Source organism: Tachypleus tridentatus, chromosome 5 (genome assembly GCF_004210375.1).
Source record: "Tachypleus tridentatus isolate NWPU-2018 chromosome 5, ASM421037v1, whole genome shotgun sequence".
Classification (NCBI taxonomy): Eukaryota; Metazoa; Arthropoda; class Merostomata; order Xiphosura; family Limulidae; genus Tachypleus; species Tachypleus tridentatus.
The window spans coordinates 43,024,862-43,048,585 of NC_134829.1; the positions used below are offsets into that span (position 1 = coordinate 43,024,862).

General features: G+C 31.3%; 2 protein-coding genes across 4 annotated transcripts in view; one reads left to right on the forward strand and one right to left on the reverse strand.

The window, feature by feature from the left end:
• On the forward strand, positions 1 to 10,125 carry LOC143251021 (protein C10). Of its 2 annotated transcripts, none has more exons than XM_076502296.1 (3): positions 1 to 181; positions 1,026 to 1,202; positions 6,208 to 6,393. In XM_076502296.1, exons 1-3 carry the CDS (start codon positions 133 to 135, stop codon positions 6,303 to 6,305), a joined length of 324 nt encoding a protein of 107 aa, XP_076358411.1. In that variant the 5' UTR covers positions 1 to 132; the 3' UTR covers positions 6,306 to 6,393. The 2 variants fall into 2 exon arrangements, with proteins under 2 accessions (XP_076358411.1, XP_076358410.1); XM_076502295.1 differs by lacking the exon at positions 6,208 to 6,393 and adding an exon at positions 7,215 to 10,125 and having other exon boundaries at positions 23 to 181.
• LOC143251020 (poly [ADP-ribose] polymerase 2-like) overlaps positions 10,116 to 23,724 on the reverse strand; it is a 21,167-nt gene continuing 7,558 nt past the window's right edge. Inside the window, exons 6-12 of one of the 2 annotated variants that reach the window (XM_076502293.1) lie at positions 22,714 to 22,798; positions 22,131 to 22,269; positions 21,601 to 21,664; positions 19,578 to 19,712; positions 18,621 to 18,944; positions 17,562 to 17,686; positions 10,116 to 11,333 (exon numbers count right to left, since the gene is read on the reverse strand). In XM_076502293.1, coding sequence (XP_076358408.1) covers positions 11,180 to 11,333; positions 17,562 to 17,686; positions 18,621 to 18,944; positions 19,578 to 19,712; positions 21,601 to 21,664; positions 22,131 to 22,269; positions 22,714 to 22,798 — 1,026 coding nt within the window. In that variant the 3' untranslated portion in view covers positions 10,116 to 11,179. The remainder of the gene's footprint in view (positions 11,334 to 17,561; positions 17,687 to 18,620; positions 18,945 to 19,577; positions 19,713 to 21,600; positions 21,665 to 22,130; positions 22,270 to 22,713; positions 22,799 to 23,724) is intronic. The other variant, XM_076502294.1, reaches the window with a different exon arrangement.

Genomic DNA, 23,724 nt, shown 5'->3' on the forward strand with positions numbered 1-23,724 from the left:
TGCTAAATTAGGGACGGCTAGCGTAGATAGCCCTTGTGTAGCTTTGCGCGAAATTCAACAAACAAGCAAACAAACATTTCTTGTATAACTCGGATAGGTTTTGTTTTAGATGGCGCTTAAGTTAGGATTGACATGGCTGCTGTTTCAGAAGATAAAGAGTTTACAGTTGAAAAAGCAAAGGGTAGTCGACTGTTCTCGATTTTATGTTATTGTAAAGTTTTTATTTTAATGCTCAATTTTTAGTGTGCTATGTATTTAAAATAAGTAACATATTTTAAAACTTTATGTTAAACCATAATGTTTGAAATCTCAAGTTCAACATAATTTGTAAATAAGTTGTAATTTCAATTTGTGTAGTACGTTGTATACTTTATTTAAATCTAGTGGTATTGTTTTTCAGTCAATGACGCAATTATAATTTATAAATTAAAACCTTACCTGAGTTTAAGCACTAAAGTACTAATTTGGACTAAAATTCAGCTGCACATGAGCCCAACGCACTTTGTGGGAAAAACTGTTGTTATCTTTAAGTTACATAAAACTCTTGTTTGTATTCTTTTATGGTAGTAATATATGTAACAAATCCAGTTTTAGATGTAAAATTGCTAGTTTCATTATATTAAAAGTTAGATCACTGACTTCTATATTATTGAAATTAATTTACCCTATTGGCCCACCACTATTGTATCCTTGTTTTACTAGACCTGAAGGGCATAGCATTGAAGAGAAATAAGTAACAAAACTTTACACACCAGAAAGGTTGTTAGCAAATGAAATAAGTTGTTAGCCAGCTTTATTGTTGTTATTATTTTAATAGTTTTGCCTGTTAATGAATTCAATAATTACTCTAAAGAGAAAAGTAAGGAACTGAAAAGTGTTGATTGGTTTACTTTCTTCTGTCATATCTATATGTTCTTATATTAGTTCTTCAGTATAATATCAAAGACTGTGCAGTCTGCTAAATAAAATAATAATTTTAACACAACTGTTTTTCTTCTTGTTCATATGTTGTAATTTTTTTCTAGTTATACTAGAGGAAATTCTTGCAGCTTTCAACCTTCCTGACAACATCAACAGGCTTGATGAAGCACGAGATAATGCTGGTAATGATATGTTAAAACACATGCAACTAGTGTTTCCCGTGGCAACACAGATTGAAATTGAAGTGATACAAAACTATGGATTTCCCCCAAATGGAGAAGGTGTGATGCCTACCTTTTAGTTATTCTTTAAATTTTTTCCAATGTTTCTATAACTTCAACATATCAGAAATATTTTGATTAATTACATATCAATTGTAGCTAAGTGACAGTTTCTATAAACTTCAACATATTAGAAATATTTTTATTAATTACATATCAGTTGTAGCCAAGTGACAGTTTCTATAAACTTCAACATATCAGAAATATTTTGATTAATTACATATCAGTTGTAGCCAAGTGACAGTTTCTATAAACTTCAACATATTAGAAATATTTTGATTAATTACATATCAGTTGTAGCCAAGTGACAGTTTCTATAAACTTCAACATATCAGAAATATTTTGATTAATTACATATCAGTTGTAGCCAAGTGACAGTTTCTATGAACTTCAACATATTAGAAATATTTTTATTAATTACATATCAGTTGTAGCCAAGTGACAGTTTCTATAAACTTCAACATATTAGAAATATTTTTATTAATTACATATCAGTTGTAGCCAAGTGACAGTTTCTATAAACTTCAACATATCAGAAATATTTTTATTAATTACATATCAGTTGTAGCCAAGTGACAGTTTCTATAAACTTCAACATATTAGAAATATTTTGATTAATTACATATCAGTTGTAGCCAAGTGACAGTTTCTATAAACTTCAACATATCAGAAGTATTTTGATTAATTACATATCAGTTGTAGCCAAGTGACAGTTTCTATAAACTTCAACATATCAGAAATATTTTTATTAATTACATATCAGTTGTAGCCAAGTGACAGTTTCTATAAACTTCAACATATCAGAAATATTTTTATTAATTACATATCAGTTGTAGCTAAGTGACAGTTTCTATAAACTTCAACATATCAGAAATATTTTGATTAATTACATATCAGTTGTAGCCAAGTGACAGTTTCTATAAACTTCAACATATCAGAAATATTTTGATTAATTACATATCAGTTGTAGCCAAGTGACAGTTTCTATAAACTTCAACATATCAGAAGTATTTTGATTAATTACATATCAGTTGTAGCCAAGTGACAGTTTCTATAAACTTCAACATATCAGAAGTATTTTGATTAATTACATATCAGTTGTAGCCAAGTGACAGGTTTTAAATATATTGCCTATAATTTGTTTTTCCTTGTTTTAATTGGAAAATGAAACTGAACATAACATTTCAGAACAACATAGGATCTCTTGGTCCATCTAAGATGTTCTATCCTTTAAACCCAGCTGTCATATACCTATCTAGCTTTTTCTTAAACTCACTACCTCTACAACATCTTGAGGCTAACTGCCCTGTTAGTAAAATGAAACTGTTTTAGCTGAAGATGACACCTACCCTGCAAAATGTATATAATTGTATCCCCCAGTTCCAGTATTTTCTTTGTTAAATATGAAGAAAAATATCAATTTTCTTTACAATCCTAAATACCTCAATTAGATCCCCCTAACGTTTTCTTTCTTAAAATAGAACAATTGAGCGAACCATTTCAATAATTCAATGTCTTTAATTAAGTGAAGCGCCCAAGACTTAATACAATATTCCAAATGTGGCCCAACCAGTGACATGTACAATGAAATTATAACCTCTTCAGACTTGCATTTAATATTTCTGTACATACAACCTAAAATCCTATTTGCCCTATCACTAGCAATAGCATGCTGTTGACAATTACACCAAGATACCTTTCCTTCATAACAAAGTTATTCTCATCCAAATTATGATAACCTGCATGCATTGTCTTGTATTCAATGTAATTAAAATCCATCTGCCTTTTATTCCCTCAACTCACTAAATGATCTAAATCCTTTAATAAATCAACAGCATTCTCTTCACAACAAGCAACACCCAAAACCTTAATATTATGTGCAAATTTAAGTAATTTATTAACTATTCCTTTATCTACGTCATTGATGTGAATAAAACAAAAGTAAAAGCCCTAAGGTACCCCATTTGTGACGTTAATTCAGTTTGACTGAACTCCATTTGTAATAACCCTCTGCTTTCTCCCATCTAGCCACTTTTCTGTCCAATTTGCTAATTTATCACCGACACACATATATAGAGATTTCTTTACAAACCTTTTATGTGGTGTCTTGTCAAATGCTTTCTCAAAATCCAGATATAGCAAATTTACACTCCTATACACAGGTACTAACCTTTTCAAAGATTTGTAGGGAAAGATTTTCCCTTAGTGAAACCATATTGACTATCCAATAAAATTCTAGACTTTCTTAAATGATTGTATAGCATCTTTTAACAGACGTTCTAAAACTTTTTCTACAAATGGGTCTGTAATTACTGGAACAATTTTTGTCACTTCCCTAGAAAAAGAGGAATTACATTAGCTAACTTCCAATCTTCTGGTACCTTCCCACTATTCAAGGACTGAAGAAAAAGGTAACTGACTTGCATAACCAGTCTTTAACCTCTTTCAAAACCCATGGGAAAATATTATATGATCCAGGAGTCTTATTGTTTTTTGACCTTCCCAGTTCTTCCTTAAGCTCAGAATCAATACAGTGATCTTGTTTTATCTCTTCAAAGATGTGGAATACTGCTTAAATTCTTTATAAAAACTGAAGAGAAAATAAAATTTAAAAACCCAGTCATCATATAACCATCAGATACTGGCCTTTCTTTATCATCCCTCAAGACTCCTACCCCAATGTTAACATTTTGTTTGCCCTTAATGAACTTAAAAGAAATCCTTGCTGTTAATTTTTACATGTTCAGCCAACTTTGTCTCATACATCCTTTTTGATGTCCTAATTTCCTGTTTCACAAACTTTCTTAATCTTCTAAATCAGCTTTCATATCAGTCAGTTTATATATTTATTAAATTTATGATGCTTTTCCTTAATTTCATCTCTTAATACTTTTGTGAACCAACCTGGTTTTTAACTGGCAGATACCCTTTCTGTAAGAAATGTGCTTACCTTGAATATTTACAAAATGTCCATATCTGATCAGTGTCTCCAAATAATTGAGCTGCCCAATTCATAATAGATAATTCTTGCTGCATCCATTCAAAATTTGTAACCAAAATATCATTAATCATTATCTCCATATGCAGCAAAACATCATATGTAATAGAGTAATGATCACTTGTACTCAGATGTTTTCCAGTTTCAAACCTCTCAATCATTTCTGTAGTAGAAATTAACAATAAATTTAAAATAGCTTTGTTTCTATTGAATTATTGATGAAGAAAACCATCCTGAATAGTTTCCAAAACCCTCTCTCCCTCATGGTTTTGCTTTAACATTTCCTGGTCTATATGCCTGAAATTAAAATCATCTATAATTATCACTTCATCTTAACTTTATTGTAAAGTTTTTCATTAATTTCATCAGTAAGAAATCTGCACAAAAAGCCTTTTTCCTCTAGATCTACTAATAGAAATCTAAATGGATTCGGTTTCCTTGCTGTTATGTTTGATATCGTCAAAATCAACAGGATGCAACTCGCATTTTATATATGTATAGCAACCCTCCAATCAAACACTTTATCCCTATGAAGGAGCCCATAACCATGTCTTTCAAGGAAATTTCTGTCATCAAAATCATTTATGTTTAAACATAATTCAGTTATTCCCATTATATTAAAATCTCCCATTTCTATCTGTGTTCTAAAGTCATCTAGTTTATTTCTTATACTTTTGACATCATATTAGTAACAATGAAGCTTGTCATTATAACTACTACTATATTCACTTCCTGAGCTAAACTCTTCTCTGCCTTTTATTTTGCATTTAGTTTTTCCTGGACCTCACCACTAACTAGTCCTAGTTTAAAATTCCCCTTACAACTGAGTTAATAGCCTTAGTAAACAAGCCAGCCCCTACCCTATTTAAATGTAAACCATCCAGGTGGTTAGGATGCTCAACTCGCAATCTGAGAGTTGTGGGTTCAAATCTCCATCCTACCAAACATGCTCACTCTATCAGCCATGGGGGGAGGGTTATAATATTATGGTCAATCCCACTATTCATTGGTAAAAGAGTGGCTCTAGGATTGACAGTGGGTGGTGATGACCAGCAGCCTTCCCTCTAGTCTTACACTGCTAAATTAAGGATGACTAGTGCAGATAGCCCTTGTGTAGCTTTGCACAAACTCAAAGCAAACAAACATACATAAGATCTCTGCTTTCAGCTCTCTGTAGTCATATGTTGTATGTTCATTATCGTGTATACAGATACATATTAACTAAAGTTTTGAACTAGATGGTTGAAATATCACAATAAGAACTGCACATTTGTACACATGATGATATGCATTTTAAAATAGACACTGATGTGCAATTCACCCTTACTTTATTAATTTTTAAAGTAAACAAAGTTACATAAATTGTAACACAAATATATGATACAGTAGCTTGAATCTTGTAAGTCAAAGAAATTTTTGACTATTTAATAAGTAGAATAATGAATTAGAAAAGAGACTGAATTCTTTTAAAGTTCAACATATAATTACCAGATTTCAGTAACTATCTTAATACGAAAGGTAAATGACAATCTTGTTCTACATTTTATTATTATACATTTAGATATATATTTTGTGTATATACCACACTGATATGTGCTTGTCTGTATAATCACAAGTCAAACAATTTTATCGAGAAACATGCAACACCTAGTTATTAAAATGAGCTGCCAGTTAAATACAGATTAGTTACACGAATAATAGAAAAGTATGGAAAGGAATTTCAAAGTCAAGAAAAAACAAAATTGACACATTACTGTCATGTACACGATAACAACAGCTATGAACTATTCAATACATTCACAGAATAAACATGTAGTCCAGTAGTTGCCTTTTTGTACTTCTGGAATTTACCATAGATCATATTCATATTATAATGAAACCCTTGCTTCAACGAAACCGGAAAAACTTTATTACACGATGTGCATATAGATTTACAATAATGGTCATGATTTTACTGTTTTGCATCCATTTCCTGTCATGGAGAACTTTCCGTTTCTCCATTTTCAGGGTGCAGAGATGCTGTCATGAATAAATCACACATAGATCTAATGCAGTGGCGTCATCTATATAAGTATAACAGTACTATCTGTTGTATGTTCGTCTAACTACTTTGCAGGATGTGGATGGATCATCACAGAAATTGATACGGAGGCTCATTAAATCCATGGAGAAATAAACACACATTTTGCAGTTTTATGAGTGTTTTTGCAGGGTTTCTTTTACCATTACTTTTGCCCCTGTTGATAGATCTGCACCAAATTTCACATGAAGGTTTGTTGGGTCTAAAAGAACGTACATTCGGATTTATGTTTTGCTGTTTTTATGGGTGATTTGGGTTTTTTATTTTAATTATATATAAAGGAAACAACTTTTCATGTCCTAAGGTAACCTTTTGTTAATTATGAATTTAAATAACTTCCCTCCAGGGTACAGGTACCCCAGCTGGTGTTAGTAACATTCAATGTACATAGTATGAAATAAATTTAAAGAATATATATATTTATGGTTTGTTTTAAAATTGAATAGTTTTTCTCCACTTGTTTCAAAACAGTGCATGCTTTAAATGCCAAATTACTCCAATAATCCTTTAATTTATGGATCTGCAATGCTAAATTGCATTCCTAAAAATGTTATTTATTCATGAAAGCTTGGAACTTTTTACTCTGAATTTACACAGACAGATAACAGACACTCACTGGTGTTCCACTCTTGAAGTGTTTTTCTATAAATGTAATAAAGTTCCCAAAAAGTATCCAATAAACTGGTGCAACTGTAAAGAAATTATATATAGTATCTCCAAAATAAATGGGCACAGGTTTTTATTACAGAATATGTATTTTGTATATGTATTAGTATTGCCCCAAAATTCAATATCACAGAATCAATGTACATGTAAATGCAGCAAAACAAAAAGTATACCAAAACCACAACAAAACATAAATATATTGGTGATATTTCTGTTCAATCATTTATATCATCTTTGATGCAATATCTCTAAATTTAAAATGTTACAGGTTTGATCCAGTTTGCTCAAATGGTACGAACTTTGGAACGAAATCATCAAGAGATTGAACGATTAAATGCAGAACTTAGGACTTATTTTATTCCTCCAATGGTACCACCATCTCCTCCACAAAACTCTTCTGGATAATTTATCTGCAAGTTGGAGAAGAATGTTCAGATCATAGAGCCATTTTATCTGAAGAGAATAATTTGTTTTAAAAGGTCAGAATGGGCACATTTTACACCTCCAAGTGAAACTTGTTTCAAATCTTTTATTTATTTTTTGTACACTGTAATAAAGTAGGACATTTTCAAAGTATTTTGTGCTGTGAAAGTTATACAAAATGTAGTGAAAGTAGATACAGGCATATTTAACACACTTTTAACTTAACAATAAAAATGTGTTAACCTAAGCCTTTTTAAAAGAAATGTTTATCAGATGAGGTTGTGCTTCATCTAATCTTTAGCAAACTATATCAGCCAAGTGTTTTGCATCAGACAAGCATTCTTATCTTCTTGCCAAGGTCTTTATTGTTCCTTTGTCTGAGTAACTATGTCTTCAAATAAAAATCATTTATAATACTGGTAGATTTTTCAGGCACTAATGCAAAAGAAAACCCAAAACTGTAAGTTGTTTGACAACTTAATGTTTCTGTGCAAGATAAATTATTTAATTAGTAATCTCTAACTTCACCGGAAAAAATGACAGTAGTTTGCCAAATGGGTTGAGTTCTTTCCAAACCTGTAAAGTAATAAGTGAATGACACTGATTGACAGAACATGATTTGCCAAGTATTTTCCTGCAATTAAAATGGTTGACTGTATGGGTGAAGAGTTACACAGTGCCAAAGTGAAGCAGTTTTGGGTGATAATGACCAGCAAAAAATAACCCCCAACAGTGATTTGTTTGTTCCTTCATATTGGATTTCATTTCTTCAATCTTATATGTTAGTCAGATCCTCTGGCATGAGCACAGAAAGAAATTGTTAATTCGAAAACTAACCGAGAGTCTGGAAGCTGCAGGCTCTTAGCATCGTTAAGGGGCATCTTCTGTTGTGGGGATTAAAGGAGTATACCCCCACACAAAATAAAAATAATCTTTTTTAATAATGTAAAAACAATGTTCTCCCAGTCACAATTTTCCAAAATTGGCCAGAAAAAATATATAAAAACAAGCTCAGTTCAGACTATAGAATGATCAAATAAAAATACTTTGTTTTGTAAACAGACTAATTTTGAAAACGTTTTGTATTATGTTAAGATGTAGCACTGATGCATAAGTTAATGATTTAATAAACACACACTCCAACTGGCAGTGACTTTTTTAGAGTACATTTTTAACATTACTTTGCATATGCATGTAAGTACAACACAGTTTTGATTTTTAAGGTTAATTCTTCAGAAAAAATTCATTTTCTCTTTTAATGAATTGGTACATTTGTTTTAAACTGGATTCCATCTGGTTTTCTTACAAGGCTTATCTGCTCTTTCTGATTTAGTTTGGTGAGAGCACTTTTTTTTTTATCTATCTTTTCAGCTATTTAGTTTTCCTTATCTCTGCTTACGTTTGACAATCCTAGACACACAAATGTTCTTTCCTTTCAAAATATGTAACCACCCTATCTTCTCGTAGCAATACTTAACAGCTGATGTGATCTTCCTTGACATGTGGTCTCCAATGTTCAGTTTCTTAGTAGATGTTCATCTTGTTAATGTAACATTTTGAACACATCCATATGCACGTATGTATTTCTTATTGCAATTCAGTATTGTATATTTTTCTCTCCCCTATTTGCTTTACTAATCAGCTTTTATTTTCGTGAACTGAACTGCCACTAGGAATAAAAATTAAACCAAGTCAAAATTAACTATTTTGTACCAGTTTATAAATGCAGGTTTATATAAACTTAAAAACAATAAAGTTATAAAAGCATCATTTATACTCCAGATAATACAATCAAAATCTACTACTATCCTTGATGAAATGGTAATATTGAATTGCTAACTGAAGTATTTTTGTGTATTGTTACCTGGAGTGCAAAGATAATTTTTTTCCAATTTTATTGTCAAAATGCCCAGATTCCTCCAGTGTACTCTACAAATTCTGAAAAACAAAATATTTGAGCATTATGTATTGTGAGATCACAGTTTACTAATGTGTTTATATGAACCAATTTTCACTACACATCACTCCTGAATTAATAAATGATTTTTGTATATTAGTTACAAAATTCCTGAGTGAACATGTTGAAAACTACATGCAAAATTGAAATGTTAATGATACATTTACAGTACATTTTAAATCTACTTATGAATTAATAATTTTTACCTGATATACAAGACCTGAGAAAATTAGTCATTAAATTGTAATAATTTTTAATAAATCATGAAATTACTGTGATCATTTTTTCATAATTAAAGGGCCCGGCATGGCCGAGCGTGTTAAGGCATGCGACTCGTAATCTGAGGGTCACGGGTTTGCATCCCCATCGTGCCAAACATGCTCGTTCTTTCAGCTGCAGGGGTGTTATAATGTTACAGTCAATCCCACTATTTATTGCTAAAAGAGTAGCCCAAGAGTTGGCGGTGAATGGTGATGACTAGCTGCCTTCCCTCTAGTCTTACACTGCTAAATTAGGGATGGCTAGCACAGGTAGCCCTCGAGTAGCTTTGTGCGAAATTCAAAAAACAAACAAACATAAAGATCAAGAAAACAAAATAGTTTAAGGTTTAATATCACAGATCATTGGAAATTACCTCTTACAAATGAGCTTCAGTAATTTATTTTTTTTTACAATTGGTAATGTATGTTTAATAATATGTATCAATTATGAGCATGTTATTTTAATAGGGTTTCTTCAATTCATGCTATTATGTCATGTTGTATAAGCTACTTAAATAAACACACCAGGTTTTTTTTAATTATATGACAGTTTATTTTTTCCCTGCATATGTATAATAAAATTTGCTTCTGAAAAAATTGAGAAATATAGTTTTGTAAAAAGTTTTAAAATGCCAAGTTAAAAACAAATAGCTAGGTTTTATAAATAAAAGTACTTTAAAATTAATAATCATAAGATTTAGACAATTTGAGAACATCATACATATTACATGCTTTTACTATTGCTTGAAGTTCTAACCATACACAATGTATGAAGTTTGGAAACATGCTTTTTATCAACACTGAATAACTCCAAAATTACAAACAAATATCTACCAGATGGCAGTGTGCTAATTTTTTTATGTAACAATGCAAAACGACAACAATAATGTTTATCAAAAACAGAATATAAAGTGAAAATAGGTTTGATATTTTTAGATTCAATGAAAGTAAGTCAAAAACTATATTCTTTATTACAACAGTTGAAATATATAATATTCAATCTGTAGCAAAAAATATTTTAATTCAGCATGCTGTATTGTTGAAGTTAATACTGTGTGATACTTTCTTCAAACAACTTTATGTGAAAAGTGTGATTTAAGGTGAGGGTTGAATTAATAATAAAAGATTTTATTTGGAGAAAAGTCGAATCACCTCATTAGAAGAAACTGATGACAAATTTTAATATATATCGCCCATTCCATAAATTATATACAATATGTCCCAGACTCTGTCATAAATTTTATGGGATACCTGGAGAATAATAATTGTGAAATCCAGACACACCTTGGAAAGAATCCTTGGTAATCAGAAAAAATTAAAACAGACAAAACTTCTGATGCCCAAATGCATGGTGTAACGTGTCAACTGCCCATTAAACACATTAACCTTATTTCAAAATATTAAGTTGTTTTTATCATATATTTTTCATTCTTCCTAGCACAACTTATAAAACTTTGTTTTAAATCACAGTACTACTGTATGAAAAATAATATAGTTATTAGTTCTACCACTGTTATTGTGATATTGTTTAATACGACTGAAACTTATTTCTCAAAGTAAGAACAAACTATATAGATATTTTTAGAACAAGGACTACTTGAAATTAAATTTTATTCGAACCAAGTATCTCATTTTTATCTGGTTTACATTGTAAACCACATATTCATTGTAATTAAGTGTGTATCCTTGTGGGTTTTCAATGTTTGTCTGAATGCTCTTTCCCAGTGGCACTCTTGTACCATCACTCCTAAAGAAAATAAATAGTAAAAAAAAATAACACTTCAATGTCTAAAACAATAAAGCAGAAAACTGTTCAAAAAGATCCAACTATTAAGTAAATTATTTAAAATTAAACACATGATAAATTCAGGTTAAAAATTTTAAAACACTGCAATGCTTCTATTTTGATTAATCCACTGACTCATATCAACAAATATTATTTCATAATTGGCTTTTAAATCCCTCATCAGTAAATGACACCTGATATTTTTGCAGATAGCAGGCAATACATAAAATGAGAACAGCATACAAAATTACAGCATTTACTGGAAATAAATGGTGATTCACAATTTTATTTCCTGATAACATAGTAATTGTAACCTCTGGTGACCCCATTGCTATGAAGATGCTCAATGCATTGACTGTCACTTGACCAGGTAATCTAATATATATGAACTAAGTTTTCATTTCTCGTATTACAGTTGTTTATAAACACTACTGAAAATGAAATCCTAGATGTTCAATCAAATCATTCTGTTAAATGTGCATCAGTTTAACACATGCTGCTTACCTCTTATAAACTAATCCTCAACTAACACTGTGTGTACAAAGAAATTTAAGATTTCTCCAAAGTGAAAAAAAAAGAAAATAAAAAAATTGAATGCAAGTAACACTCAAGAAAGACAAACATTTTTAATGTTCTAATCATAGAGTCACATTGTATCTCACCACCATTCTAAATTAGATTTAAAACTCCTTACACTACAGTACTAGGTAGCAAGCTACTTTCTGTATACAAGTTAAGCCTGCTATAAAAATGATATTGAACTTTCAGACATATGACAGTTTATTTTAGTATAACATAGGAAGTTATTTCATGAATGCTGCACATCATTGCAAAACCATTAATTTACCAATTTCACTATATTTACATACCTTACCCATTAACAAACAATTGTAAATCAACACTGTGTTTACGACAACAGTATTAGGCTTACTGTAATTCTTTAAACACTACATTCTATGGTCCCTTAAGGTTTTTTAAGAGAAAAATGTATAATTGTTTTTGAACTCCACCTCAGAATAACAACTGTTTTGGTCAGAACACACTTCACATCATAACAACTGTTTTGGTCAGAACACACTTCACATCATAACAACTGTTTTGGTCCGAACACACTTCACATCATAACAACTGTTTTGGTCCAAACACACTTCACATCATAACAACTGTTTTGGTCCGAACACACTTCACATCATAACAACTGTTATCATATACTGAAAGGTCCAAATAAAAATAAATGGCAGGTTTCATAGGAATACCATCAGAAATATTTTGGTCTATACTGAGATAAACATACAACTGTAACGTGCAAGAAACAGTTAGTGTATATTTACTTGCATTCATGGTATAAAGAAACCCTTTTTCAACAGGCTCAGTATAATATACAGAATTTTGTCTACACATTTAAACACGTTAAGTATATGCTCTGTAAGTTTTGATTGAGCACATGTATCTTCACACAATTTAGTATTTTGTACATGACAAATCAGATTTTTAATTGAATATTGTTACTAAAGATTTGTTGTGAAAATAGTTTTTTGTTACTAGTCTCGAGTTCAAAGTGATTTCATGTTATTCTTCATCCCAAAAATCTCGAATATTATTTGCATAACTTGCAAACCTCTTAAATACATTTCAAACGTTTGTTTCCAGTAAGACTTCATATTTTATTTCCTATACCCTAACTATGTGGGGTCTTTCACATGACCAACCCAGTAACTATCATAAAAAATTATGAAATAAATAAACTGTGCTTTTTTCATGCTAGAATGATTACATATTATAACACAAAAGTACAAATGTTTAGTCTAAGTAGCTTTGGTCTCATAAAGCTATATACATATTACACACATATATTTATTTATTTTATTATAGCCAAAACAAAAATAAAAAATAATATTAAACAAATTTAATAAAGAAACTTTAAATAAAATTCTTAATATATTCTGTAATAAATATAAGAATGTATTAATTAAAGAAATTTTACTAAAAATCTCTGATAACTGTTGTTAGTTGTGAATAAGGTCATTTAACAACTCGATACTACTTTATGTGGATGATCACCTTACCACATATAAAGACTTGTCTAGAGTACAAATATTAATAGTTACAGTAGACTTAATGGGTGGTGGTTGGAGTTATACCAGTCAGCTTAGATAACTGTTTGGGACCCTTCATACTAGTATAATTAGGCCCTGCATGACCAAGTGGTTAGGGAATTCAACTTGTCATCTGAGGGTTGCAGGTTCAAATTCCCATCACACCAAACATGCATGCCCTTTCAGCCGTGAGGCGTTATAATGTGAGAGTCAATTCCACTATTCATTGAAAAAAGAGTAGTCCAAGAATTGACAGTGGGTGATGATGACTAGCTACCTTCCCTCTATTCTTACATTGCTAAATTAGAGACAGCTAGTGCAAATAGCCCTCATGTAGCTGTGCACAAAATTCAAAAACAAAACAAACAAACAAAACTTATTTACTGGGCTACCAATTAGTGCCTCTCTACCACAATGGAGAGTGGAACACTAACTTCAAGAGGTACGTTTCTTTAACTAACTTACCCCCAAATGGTGGTACCTGATTTTTATTTTTTCATCTGTTTTTTCTTTTCTTTTCCTTCTTTACTTTAGTCACTTTCCCACAACTGCCTGCAGGCTGTAATGGGTGAGATTAGATGTGGGACATTGTGGATTTGAGTACCCACATCTTGATCTCTTTTCTAATTTCTATTATACTATGTAACAAAATTTTTACTTTTCCTTGTTCCTGGGCAGAAAGTGTTATTTCCCAATTTCTTATACCTAAAGTAAATGGAAAAGACCTATTTTTTCTCTTCAAACTTTGCTTTTGTGACCTGGGCAATGAAATTTTCAAATTTACCTATTTTCCAGAACATTCCTGGTAGATTCAGTGCTGAGTAGCTGATAGAAAATTTTCAAGAACTTTCTAGAATGTTGTAGAACTTACAATAATTTTCTAGAATGTTGTAGAACTTATGAAAATTTTCAAGAACCTTTTAAAGAAACCAATACTACCCCAACCAAAGAGACCTCAATGACTTGATCAGAGATCTTAGTCTAACAAAGACAAATGCCGAGCTTTTGACACCTAGGCTCAAGGAGTGGGATTTGTTAGATAAAAGTGTGCAAGTCACAAGTCAGAGGAAGCATCACTGACATTTTTCATGCTTCTTCACTCGTCAGGATGGACTCTGCTTCTGCCACGATGTATCCGGTCTGTACAAGGCAACTGGAATTGCCTGTAACCCAAATGAGTGGTGCCTCTTCATTGATAGCTCATCCAGAAGCCTCAAAGCTGTGCTGCTCCATAACAGGAATAAGTATCCATCTCTTCCCCTGGCTCATTTGGTGCACCTCAAAGAGGAATACAACAGCATCAAGACCTTACTAGAAGCCTTGAAGTATGATAAGGATAGCTGAGAGGTTATCGGATACTTCAAAATGGTGGCATTCCTGATGGGTCTCCAAGGAAGTTTTACCAAGTTTCCCTGTTGTCTTTGCCTCTGGGACAACAGAGACACTGCAGCACACTACAACAGGAAGCACTGGGCACAACTGACCAAGTTCTCTGTGGTGAGGCACAATGTCAAACGTGAACCACTAGTGGACCTCCAGAAGGTGTTGTTCCCACCATTGCACATAAAGTTGGGTCTTATGAAAATATTTGTCACAGCTCTTGATAATGAATCTGCAGCCTTCACGTACCTTCAAGACTTCTTCCCTAAGCTGTTTGAGGCAAAGGTCAAAGCCGATATCTTTGTTGGACCACAAATAAAGAAGATCCTGGAGTGCACAGAATTCCCCAAGAAGCTTGGTAGGAAGGAAAAAAAAGCTTGGGGCAGCTTTGTCGCAGTGATTCAGGACTTCTTGGGCAATCACAAGGCCGAAAATTATGTGGAACTGGTTGAAGCTCTGGTGAAGAACTACAGCAAAATAGGCTGCAAGATGTCCCTGACAGTCCATATCCTTGATTTTCATCTTGATAAATTCAAGAACATGGGAGTACACTCAGAGGAGCAAGGCGAGCGCTTCCACCCAGATATACTGGACTTTGAACACTGCTACCAAGAAGCGTATAATAAAAACATGATGGGAGACTATACTTGGGGACTGATATGTAAAAGTGATTTACATTACAGTCACAAATCTTAAAAACACTACTCACCTCTAAACATTTTTGTTCATTTGTTATAACTTTAGTATAAATACATGTAAATATTAATTCATATGTTGTTTTATTCAGACCTCATATAAATGAAAATGAGCAAATCTGCCCATTTTTACATAGAAAATAAGTTATTTCTAAATTTCATTATCCAGGTTACAAAAGCAAAGTTTGAAGGGAATAATGGCCATTTTCTGTACTTTTACAACATAAATAATTAAGAAACAACACATTCTATCCAGGAACAAAACTTGTGTTACATAGTGTTAAGTTATTTTACTCCTTTATTTTATTTCATTTCTTTATATGAGACTGGCAAATGGAGGTTAAGATTGACAGACAGTGTATACCTATTATAATGTGGGTCCTACCTCTTCAGTCACCTCCAAAACCTAGGGTTCATTCTATATCCCACATTATAGCCTGTACTTCAGGATCTTTTCAATTGGTACAGCATATTTTTTTATTTTTGTTTTGGTTTGTTTTTGGTTACAATAAACTATCATTAGACAGAGGTTTGGATTTGCTGTTTTTAATGCAAACGTTCATTGTGATTTTATTTAACTCTTAGTGTTAATAAACTCTTTAAATATATTTATTTATTATATTGATCTTCTAGTCATGCCTAGCTAACATAACATAACAATCATTGACGTGGTGCACATGTTATATACCCTATAATATAAAACTGTCTTGGCTAGCCTTTTGTGGAGTAGTATTTTGTAACGTGCAATCGTATTTCAATTATTATACCTTATATATGCATATAGATTATTACTATTTAGAAATAAATTATTAAACTTGTTTTTCTTAAAATATAGAACAATAAATCAAGAAGAAAAGCAAACAATTATCTCTTCTAGCTACAACCTGTGAACTCAGTTACTGCTGGACGTAGATTGGTAAGCCTTTTAAAATTTCACTCATGGAGGATATCAAGCTAAATTTGTTGTAGGTTTTATATATATACACAGCTGAATAACCAACACGTCATAAATAACTATACTGTTACCATGGAAATTCATTATAATGTATTAAGTTTAGTAACTAAGCTGCAATTAGGTCTAAAATATATGAAACTTTGAGCAGACTAAAGACACAACCTACCTTCTTGAAATCTAAAGAATGTAGTAGCCTTTTCACAGATTAAATTGGCTGAGAAAACCACTAGGGGGCATCCTAAGCTGTTGATTAGTTAGTCACATCACATATTGAAGTGAGTATATATAAGAGACTGTTTCCAAAAATGGAAAGAGGTGAATGGGACCACCATGTTTGATTCAATACATAAGCCATATCTCAGCAAAATAAAAAAATGAGGTTCTTATTTTATATTCTAGTTTGTTAATATTGGTAATTTGAGTTCCTAATGTGTATGAAACTATAGACTTATTATTTTGACATGACAAACATCTAATTTTAACCAGTGCTGCATTCATCATACCACATGACTCACTAAAATCAATACTTAGGTTTGTTCTTTTAGTATTTACTTTTAAATGAAGAAATTAAATGATATATAATATTAAAGTTTCAATCGTAATCTACAATTTATTCCAAACTTATTAACATAAGTTCATAAAATACTAATTCAATAAAATCTTGAACTCAAATCAACAAACACAATGACATGGCCTTTGACCCATGACCTGTTGTGAAAGGGTTAATAGAAAAATAGATGCAAGAATTCAAGTTGAACACATTGTAATAGTGAATCCCTCTGTGTAAAAGCAAACTACCTTAATTATTTTGTTTAAATCTACATGTGCATTAGATTCAAACTTGACAAAAATGTTACTGTTTAGAAACACAGGCTGTTCTTTGAAGTTAGCATGAAAGAAGCCAGTGTATTTTATTTACGTATTTATCATGTAGGAATTTAACAAATAAAATTTTTAATAATGCTTTTTGCATTACTTGAGCTGTGGTATCCAGATTTTGCTGTTTTTCAATCACCTTGATACATACTCAAATCAGTATTTGTAATATGGTTTGTATACTCACAGAATAATATCTTCTTGGGGATCAGAAACAACTCTGCCCTGACCCATTACACTGTGTGTCCCTGGAGGAAGTTTATCTGCATTGTTATCAGCTGCTACTAGTTTGTTACATGTTCCCAGTGCCACCTACGTGATAATCAAAAATATTTATTAATTTAAAAATAATCCTATTTGTTACTGCCACTTTCCAAGAAAAAAAAAGTTTCAGCATCACCTGTATGCCAGTTAATGTACAGCTATTTCAACAACAATAGGAGAAACTTAATAAATAATTCAATAACTGGTACTCCTGATCTCTCACACAAACCAAATACCAATGACCTCAAAATAATGCAAAGCAATAGAGCAACTCAGAATACTGACCACAACAGCTCGAATAAGATGGTTTTCCTAAAGTTTTCATTTTCACTTTGTTCTTTTAACAGACAGTAGAAAAAAAAATAATGCAGACTTTTTCATAAAAAATGTGAAAGACCATTAAGATTAACCTTTTCTCACTAAAAAAGTTTGTGTAACTTTAAAAATTCTACACAAATTTTTCAAACTGGATATTTTATTATACCCTTAATTGAACAGTGTTTTCTGTAAATCTTTCAATTTAGTTTGTGTTAGACTTTATGACATCTTATGGCAAAGATATCAAAAGATAGAAAGTTTGAAAACTGTAGTTGCTCAGAAGGTATTAATAGCAATATAACTAGTTTAATGAGGTTTAGGTTTTGTTTCATTGAATTTTGACAAAGGCTTATTGATACATAGAGTAATCTTTCACAAATAAAGTTAGGTCACTGCTGCTTTATTACCTATACTCTCTTTCATTCCACTTGTAACATCATGTGACTAAATATGTTACACACAAGCTCAAAACACACTGCTTTCACTTTAAGCCATCTAAGTGATAGAAAAAGCTAAAATTATCACTGTTAGCTTTACTGACACTGAATCAATATTACTAACTACATTATTAATACAAAACTTCCAAGTTAAGTTCAAAAAGTAATAGTAGTCCACAGCCCTTTCATACACCATTTTAGACTTCTGATAAAAACTTTAACCTTACCTCGCATAGTAACAGCAGTCCTTCATTCTTTGTTCTTGTTGCATAACAGTAATTAGCACTCTTGCTCGACATGTCAGCAAAGTAGACACCCTTCCCAAACATGTAGCCAGTGACCGGAGCCTCTGGTGGTGCCACTCGTAACCCTTGTTTCAATATTCCTGCCCAGTTCGTGATTCTCGAACCATGCCACAGCAAAATTTTATTTCCCACGTCCTGAAATTTTTTCTCCTCCCCTTCTTTCTGACACTTGAATACACTGTCTATTTCTAACTTGTACATGTTATGTGTCTTAGCATGAGTGTTCTGCAAGTATCTCTCTACAACCTAGAGAACCAGAAATCATACAATATCACAAATACTATTAAGTACCCTTGAAAGAGATACTTCTTAAGACAGCTGTGAAGTGTGCAGAATAATCTTCTCATCATTTAGTTCTCTTTGTTCACAAATTTTAGTAAACAAATTAAATCCTCAATAGTTGCAGCATTTGAAATTCTTTTAGGCAGGATTAGAGTAAACTAACTGACAAGACTTTTTTTTTTCCTTTGTATTAGCGATATTATTGCACGCCAGCAACGCCAAGCATGGGGCAAGTATACACCCGATTCAATTTCACTACTCATCAAGAACTCTACCAACCTACCCTCAAATTGAAATTCTTTTAGACAGGATCAAAGTAAATTAATCTGAGACCTTGAAATATGTTTGTTCTTCCAAGTACAAAACTGTAATTAGATCTCAAATTGCTGCAGAGATGACAGAACTATAAGCTGAATCTTTGTACCTGAAAAAACTCAGAACAGTATTCCTGGCTAAAAACTATTAACCATAACATATCATGAAAAAAAAGTGTTATGAGACATCCATAGGCTTCTGTGTTCATTATGCATCACATTAAACGGCTGTGAAAAAAGTTACTTACAGAGCATAGTGAATTTTTAAAATTTACATCCTCACCTTGTATTCCTCACTCTCACGATTTAGTGGCTCCAAACTACATTGTAAAGAATGATAATGACGATCCAGAGGATGTTCATCATCTTCGATTTCTTCTCGTAACATCTTTATTGCTACTTGGATATCTCCTAATGTCTGAAGCAAATGTTAACCATACATATTTCAGAATGGTTCAAAATCAAGCTTAGTATTACATTTTTAAGTAGAACAATTGCCATACGCAGTCAGTCTGTCTATATGTTTAGTTTGAAAAATTGTTACTTGTCAAAAATAAATAAAAGCAAATAGAAAACACTATGAATTCATTTTCAGATGATAAAGCTTCAAAACAAGGTCCTTCATCAGGTATTACTTAAATAAAATCACCATAAAATTTAAAAAGTAAATTCTAACCAATCAAATGAAAACAACAGAAAAATATAAAAAATGGAATACATAAATCACATCTTTAATTTAATGTTTCCTTCCAACTTATTTAATACTATGTGTCTAAAACTTACACCTCTACCCAACATTCACTTCTCTCATTTTAATGGTCCCCCAGTGGCTCAGCGGTATGTCTGCAGACCTACAACGCTAAAAACCGGGTTTCGATGCCCGTGGTGGGCAGAGCACAGATAGCCCATTGTGTAGCTTTGTGCTTAATACAAAACAACAATAAACAACTCATTTTAATGAAATGTTGTATTTTCCTCCTCTTATTTCAAATTATTTTAACATATTTTTACAATAAATCACCTTTAATGGTATTAATTTATTGTATATGACTTGTCTGTGTTTTATTGTATTTTCTGCTGTGCCTACAAAACAAAGATTTTCCAACAATAAATGTACGTAAAATACAATGTACACGACATTTCTTTATTTTGTTATAAACCTTTAAACTTTTTCCTTGTTTAATATTTATGAGGATGAAGGGCATTCTGAAAATATTATTCAAAAATAAATTTTAGGCGTTCTTTATTTTTTATGAGAAACATTTTTCCAATTATATTGTACTATGTGTGCCTTTTTCAGGTTTGTTGTTCATGTCTAACCTATCACAATCATTTGTCCTTAAAAACAATCATTAAAGAAAGCCAAGTTACCAAGTTAATACAATCTAAAAACAAACTCATTCAGTCCTTCTTGATGACGAAAACCCACTTGAAATAAAAATGTATCTCAGAACGGCTGGTATGGATACTAACAATTTTATTGGTAAGCACAGAACAATGTTTTGACCTTCCTAGATTATCTTCAGGTTAAAAAAGAGAAGAGAATTTGCAACTAACCATTGCCGGACACATCTCAGACGTGTGTATCTGGCAAGGGTCAGTTGCAAACTCTCTTTGTTAACCTGTAGATGACCTAGGAAGGTCAAAACGTTGTTCTCTGCTTACCAATAAAATTGTTAATACCCATACCAGCCATTCTGGGATACAAACTCAGTCAGTCCTACTTATAATGTTAGAGTTTAACCAAAGATCACACACAAAAAGAACTGTCAAAACATTTAGTCAATCCAACTAACAATTAAAGATTTAATAAATACTACAACAAAATCAGTCAAAAACACCTTAAAATAAATCCAGTTAGTTTTACGTAGCCATAGAGTTAAACAAATACTTCAACAAAATCAGTCAAAAAACAAAAGTACTACAGTAACAATTATCACGTTAGTCAGTCACACATGATTAAACAGTTACTCAACAGATTTCAAAACGTCTTCTAAAATAAACATTTATCTATTTACTTCTTTTATACAAAAAAACAATACAGTAACTTTAGATTCATTTCACTCAACCAAAATAGATTATTTATAACTTTAGATTCATTTCACTCAACCAAAATGAATTATGTAAACCACTTCTATAGTTTTTGTTTTTTTGCTTCCTCTCTTCTACCTCCAAAACATAAAACAACTAAGCATTTTACTGTAAAATATTTATTCATGTAATACAAGACTTTTTATGAGTTGCTAAAAAAGAAATTAATTATTTAATATAATAATCCTTGTGTGTGAACAGTTTTAGTTGTTTACCTCTAACAACTGGAGCTTAAGCCTGATTTCTCCTCGAGTTTGGATCAGTGGTGGTCTCTTCATGCTGAAAATAGTTTGGAAAATAAATTACATGGTTTATTCATAGTTTATGTACACTTATATGGTTCAAAAATCTTATCTTTATAAAATATATACACTTATATAGTTGAAAAATTTATAAAAAAAAATAAACTTTCACAAAGAAAAATGTATAAACAAAAAATCCAATATTATGAAAATACATGCATACAAACACAGACATAAAAATAAACAAACTATTTTAATGAAGGAAGTAGCACTAAACTTCTATAAGCAATAAGAAATAAACAACCTCATGGAAATGTAAAAAGTCAATGATTATCAGGAAAAATGTATTCTAAATATAAGTAGAGAACAAGAATTATAATTGTTTAAGATAAATTGAGAGAGGTATAGCCTAGAATTATAAAATTATCACCAGGTAAATTAATCTCTATTAATTGTTTTTTCTAAATAACTCTTGAACAAATTTATATTCTAAAACTGTTTACCCAAAGTCGTGAGGTATTCTTGTGTAGAAGTCATTGCAGGCTTTCACTAACTTTGACCCCATCTCATTCTTATTGATACAATCTTCAATTGCTTTCAGAGCAGAATAGCCAGCTTTTATCTGGTCCGAAGTTAGTTTACCTAGACATCACCACAAGGAGGTTTTGAAATACACCTTCAATTTACCAAAAACTATACAACTTTTGGAAGTCAAGATAACACACTAAATATGTCTCTCACACATATATGATGCATCTTGTTAACAATGTACTTAGACTACTTATATAACTCATTGACAAATTCACAGTACTAGACAAACACAGCCACAAAAAAACATTAATAAAGTGACAAGGTTTAAATTTGTAATATCACTTTAAAAAGTGCCAGTTAAAGAGTGTTCTGAACAACATTATAAACTAAGAGCATTTCAACATTAATGTGTTTTGAAACACACATTCTTTATTGGATTATTTACAAGAATAATGTGAGTATTGAACAATTCAGTTATATCTTCTATTAGAATACAAGACACACTTAAAAGCACAAAATGTTTAGTGTAACACAATATAAAAAATATTTTCCCACCTAAAGGTGCTTTCTTAGCATCATATTGCATCTCCATCACAGCATCTTCCATAGCTTGTACATTGCATACAAGTTCTATTAGTCGCTGAAACAGTGTGTAATAAGTGCTGAGAAAATTATTTATTTTAGATAGCTCACAGTGTTCTTATAGTTTGCAATAATTTTATACTCCAAATGTAGGAACTTTAGTAACACTGATAATTCTTGTTTGGTTCTGCTTTTTTAAGTTACAAATTTAAAAAGATTATTATACACATGTAAAAGACAGTGTGATAGTAAAGTCATGAAGAGTTACTTACAAGTTATAATGTCTTCTAAGACATGTGTTCCAGTAGTGATTTTAAAATGTAGTTACTTGACTTTACACATAATACTGTATCCTGTGTTAATTTACACACCAAATTCAACACCTATACTCTCTCCAAATAACTGAATACTTTGGGATACAATTATAAACACTACACTTTATTAGTAATTTTTTTTAATAATTGATGTTTAATCCAAAGAAATTATTTCACATGTTAATAACAATAGTTTTGTTTCACGGGTAAAATTTCACTGTCACATTAACCTAAATAGATTCAAACATCTATAGGTAGCAACAAGCACTCAAATAGTTCTTAAAGAAAACATGGGGAGATTTATTTGGATTTCACTGTTATATACAGGGATGATATAAAGTTCTCTGGGGGAACAAAAGACACCTATATTCTCAATCACAAATCTGGAAATAAAACAATTTACTCTAACCCTGTATCATTCAAAGAAATATCAACAAATTTTATAATTTATTTATTTCTGTATAAATATTGTACACTTGCTCCCAAATAAACAGTTTAAGTATGTTTCCATTACCACATCATCATATTCATTCTTACCTTCATTAACCTTTTCACAACAGGTCATGGGTCAAAGGCCATGTCATCATATTTATTTACTTCTATTCAAAATTTTATTGAACAATTATTCTATGAATTTATGTCAAAAAGCTTGGAATTAAATTGAAGATTA

Bases quoted from the DNA above. Each gene is read 5' to 3' on its own strand.
- LOC143251021 (XM_076502295.1), top strand. From the start codon at position 133: ATGGCTGCTGTTTCAGAAGATAAAGAGTTTACAGTTGAAAAAGCAAAG. The intron at 182-1,025 runs GTAGTCGACTGT...ATTTTTTTCTAG, and splicing joins TACAGTTGAAAAAGCAAAGG to TTATACTAGAGGAAATTCTT. The intron at 1,203-7,214 runs GTGTGATGCCTA...AAAATGTTACAG, and splicing joins ATTTCCCCCAAATGGAGAAG to GTTTGATCCAGTTTGCTCAA.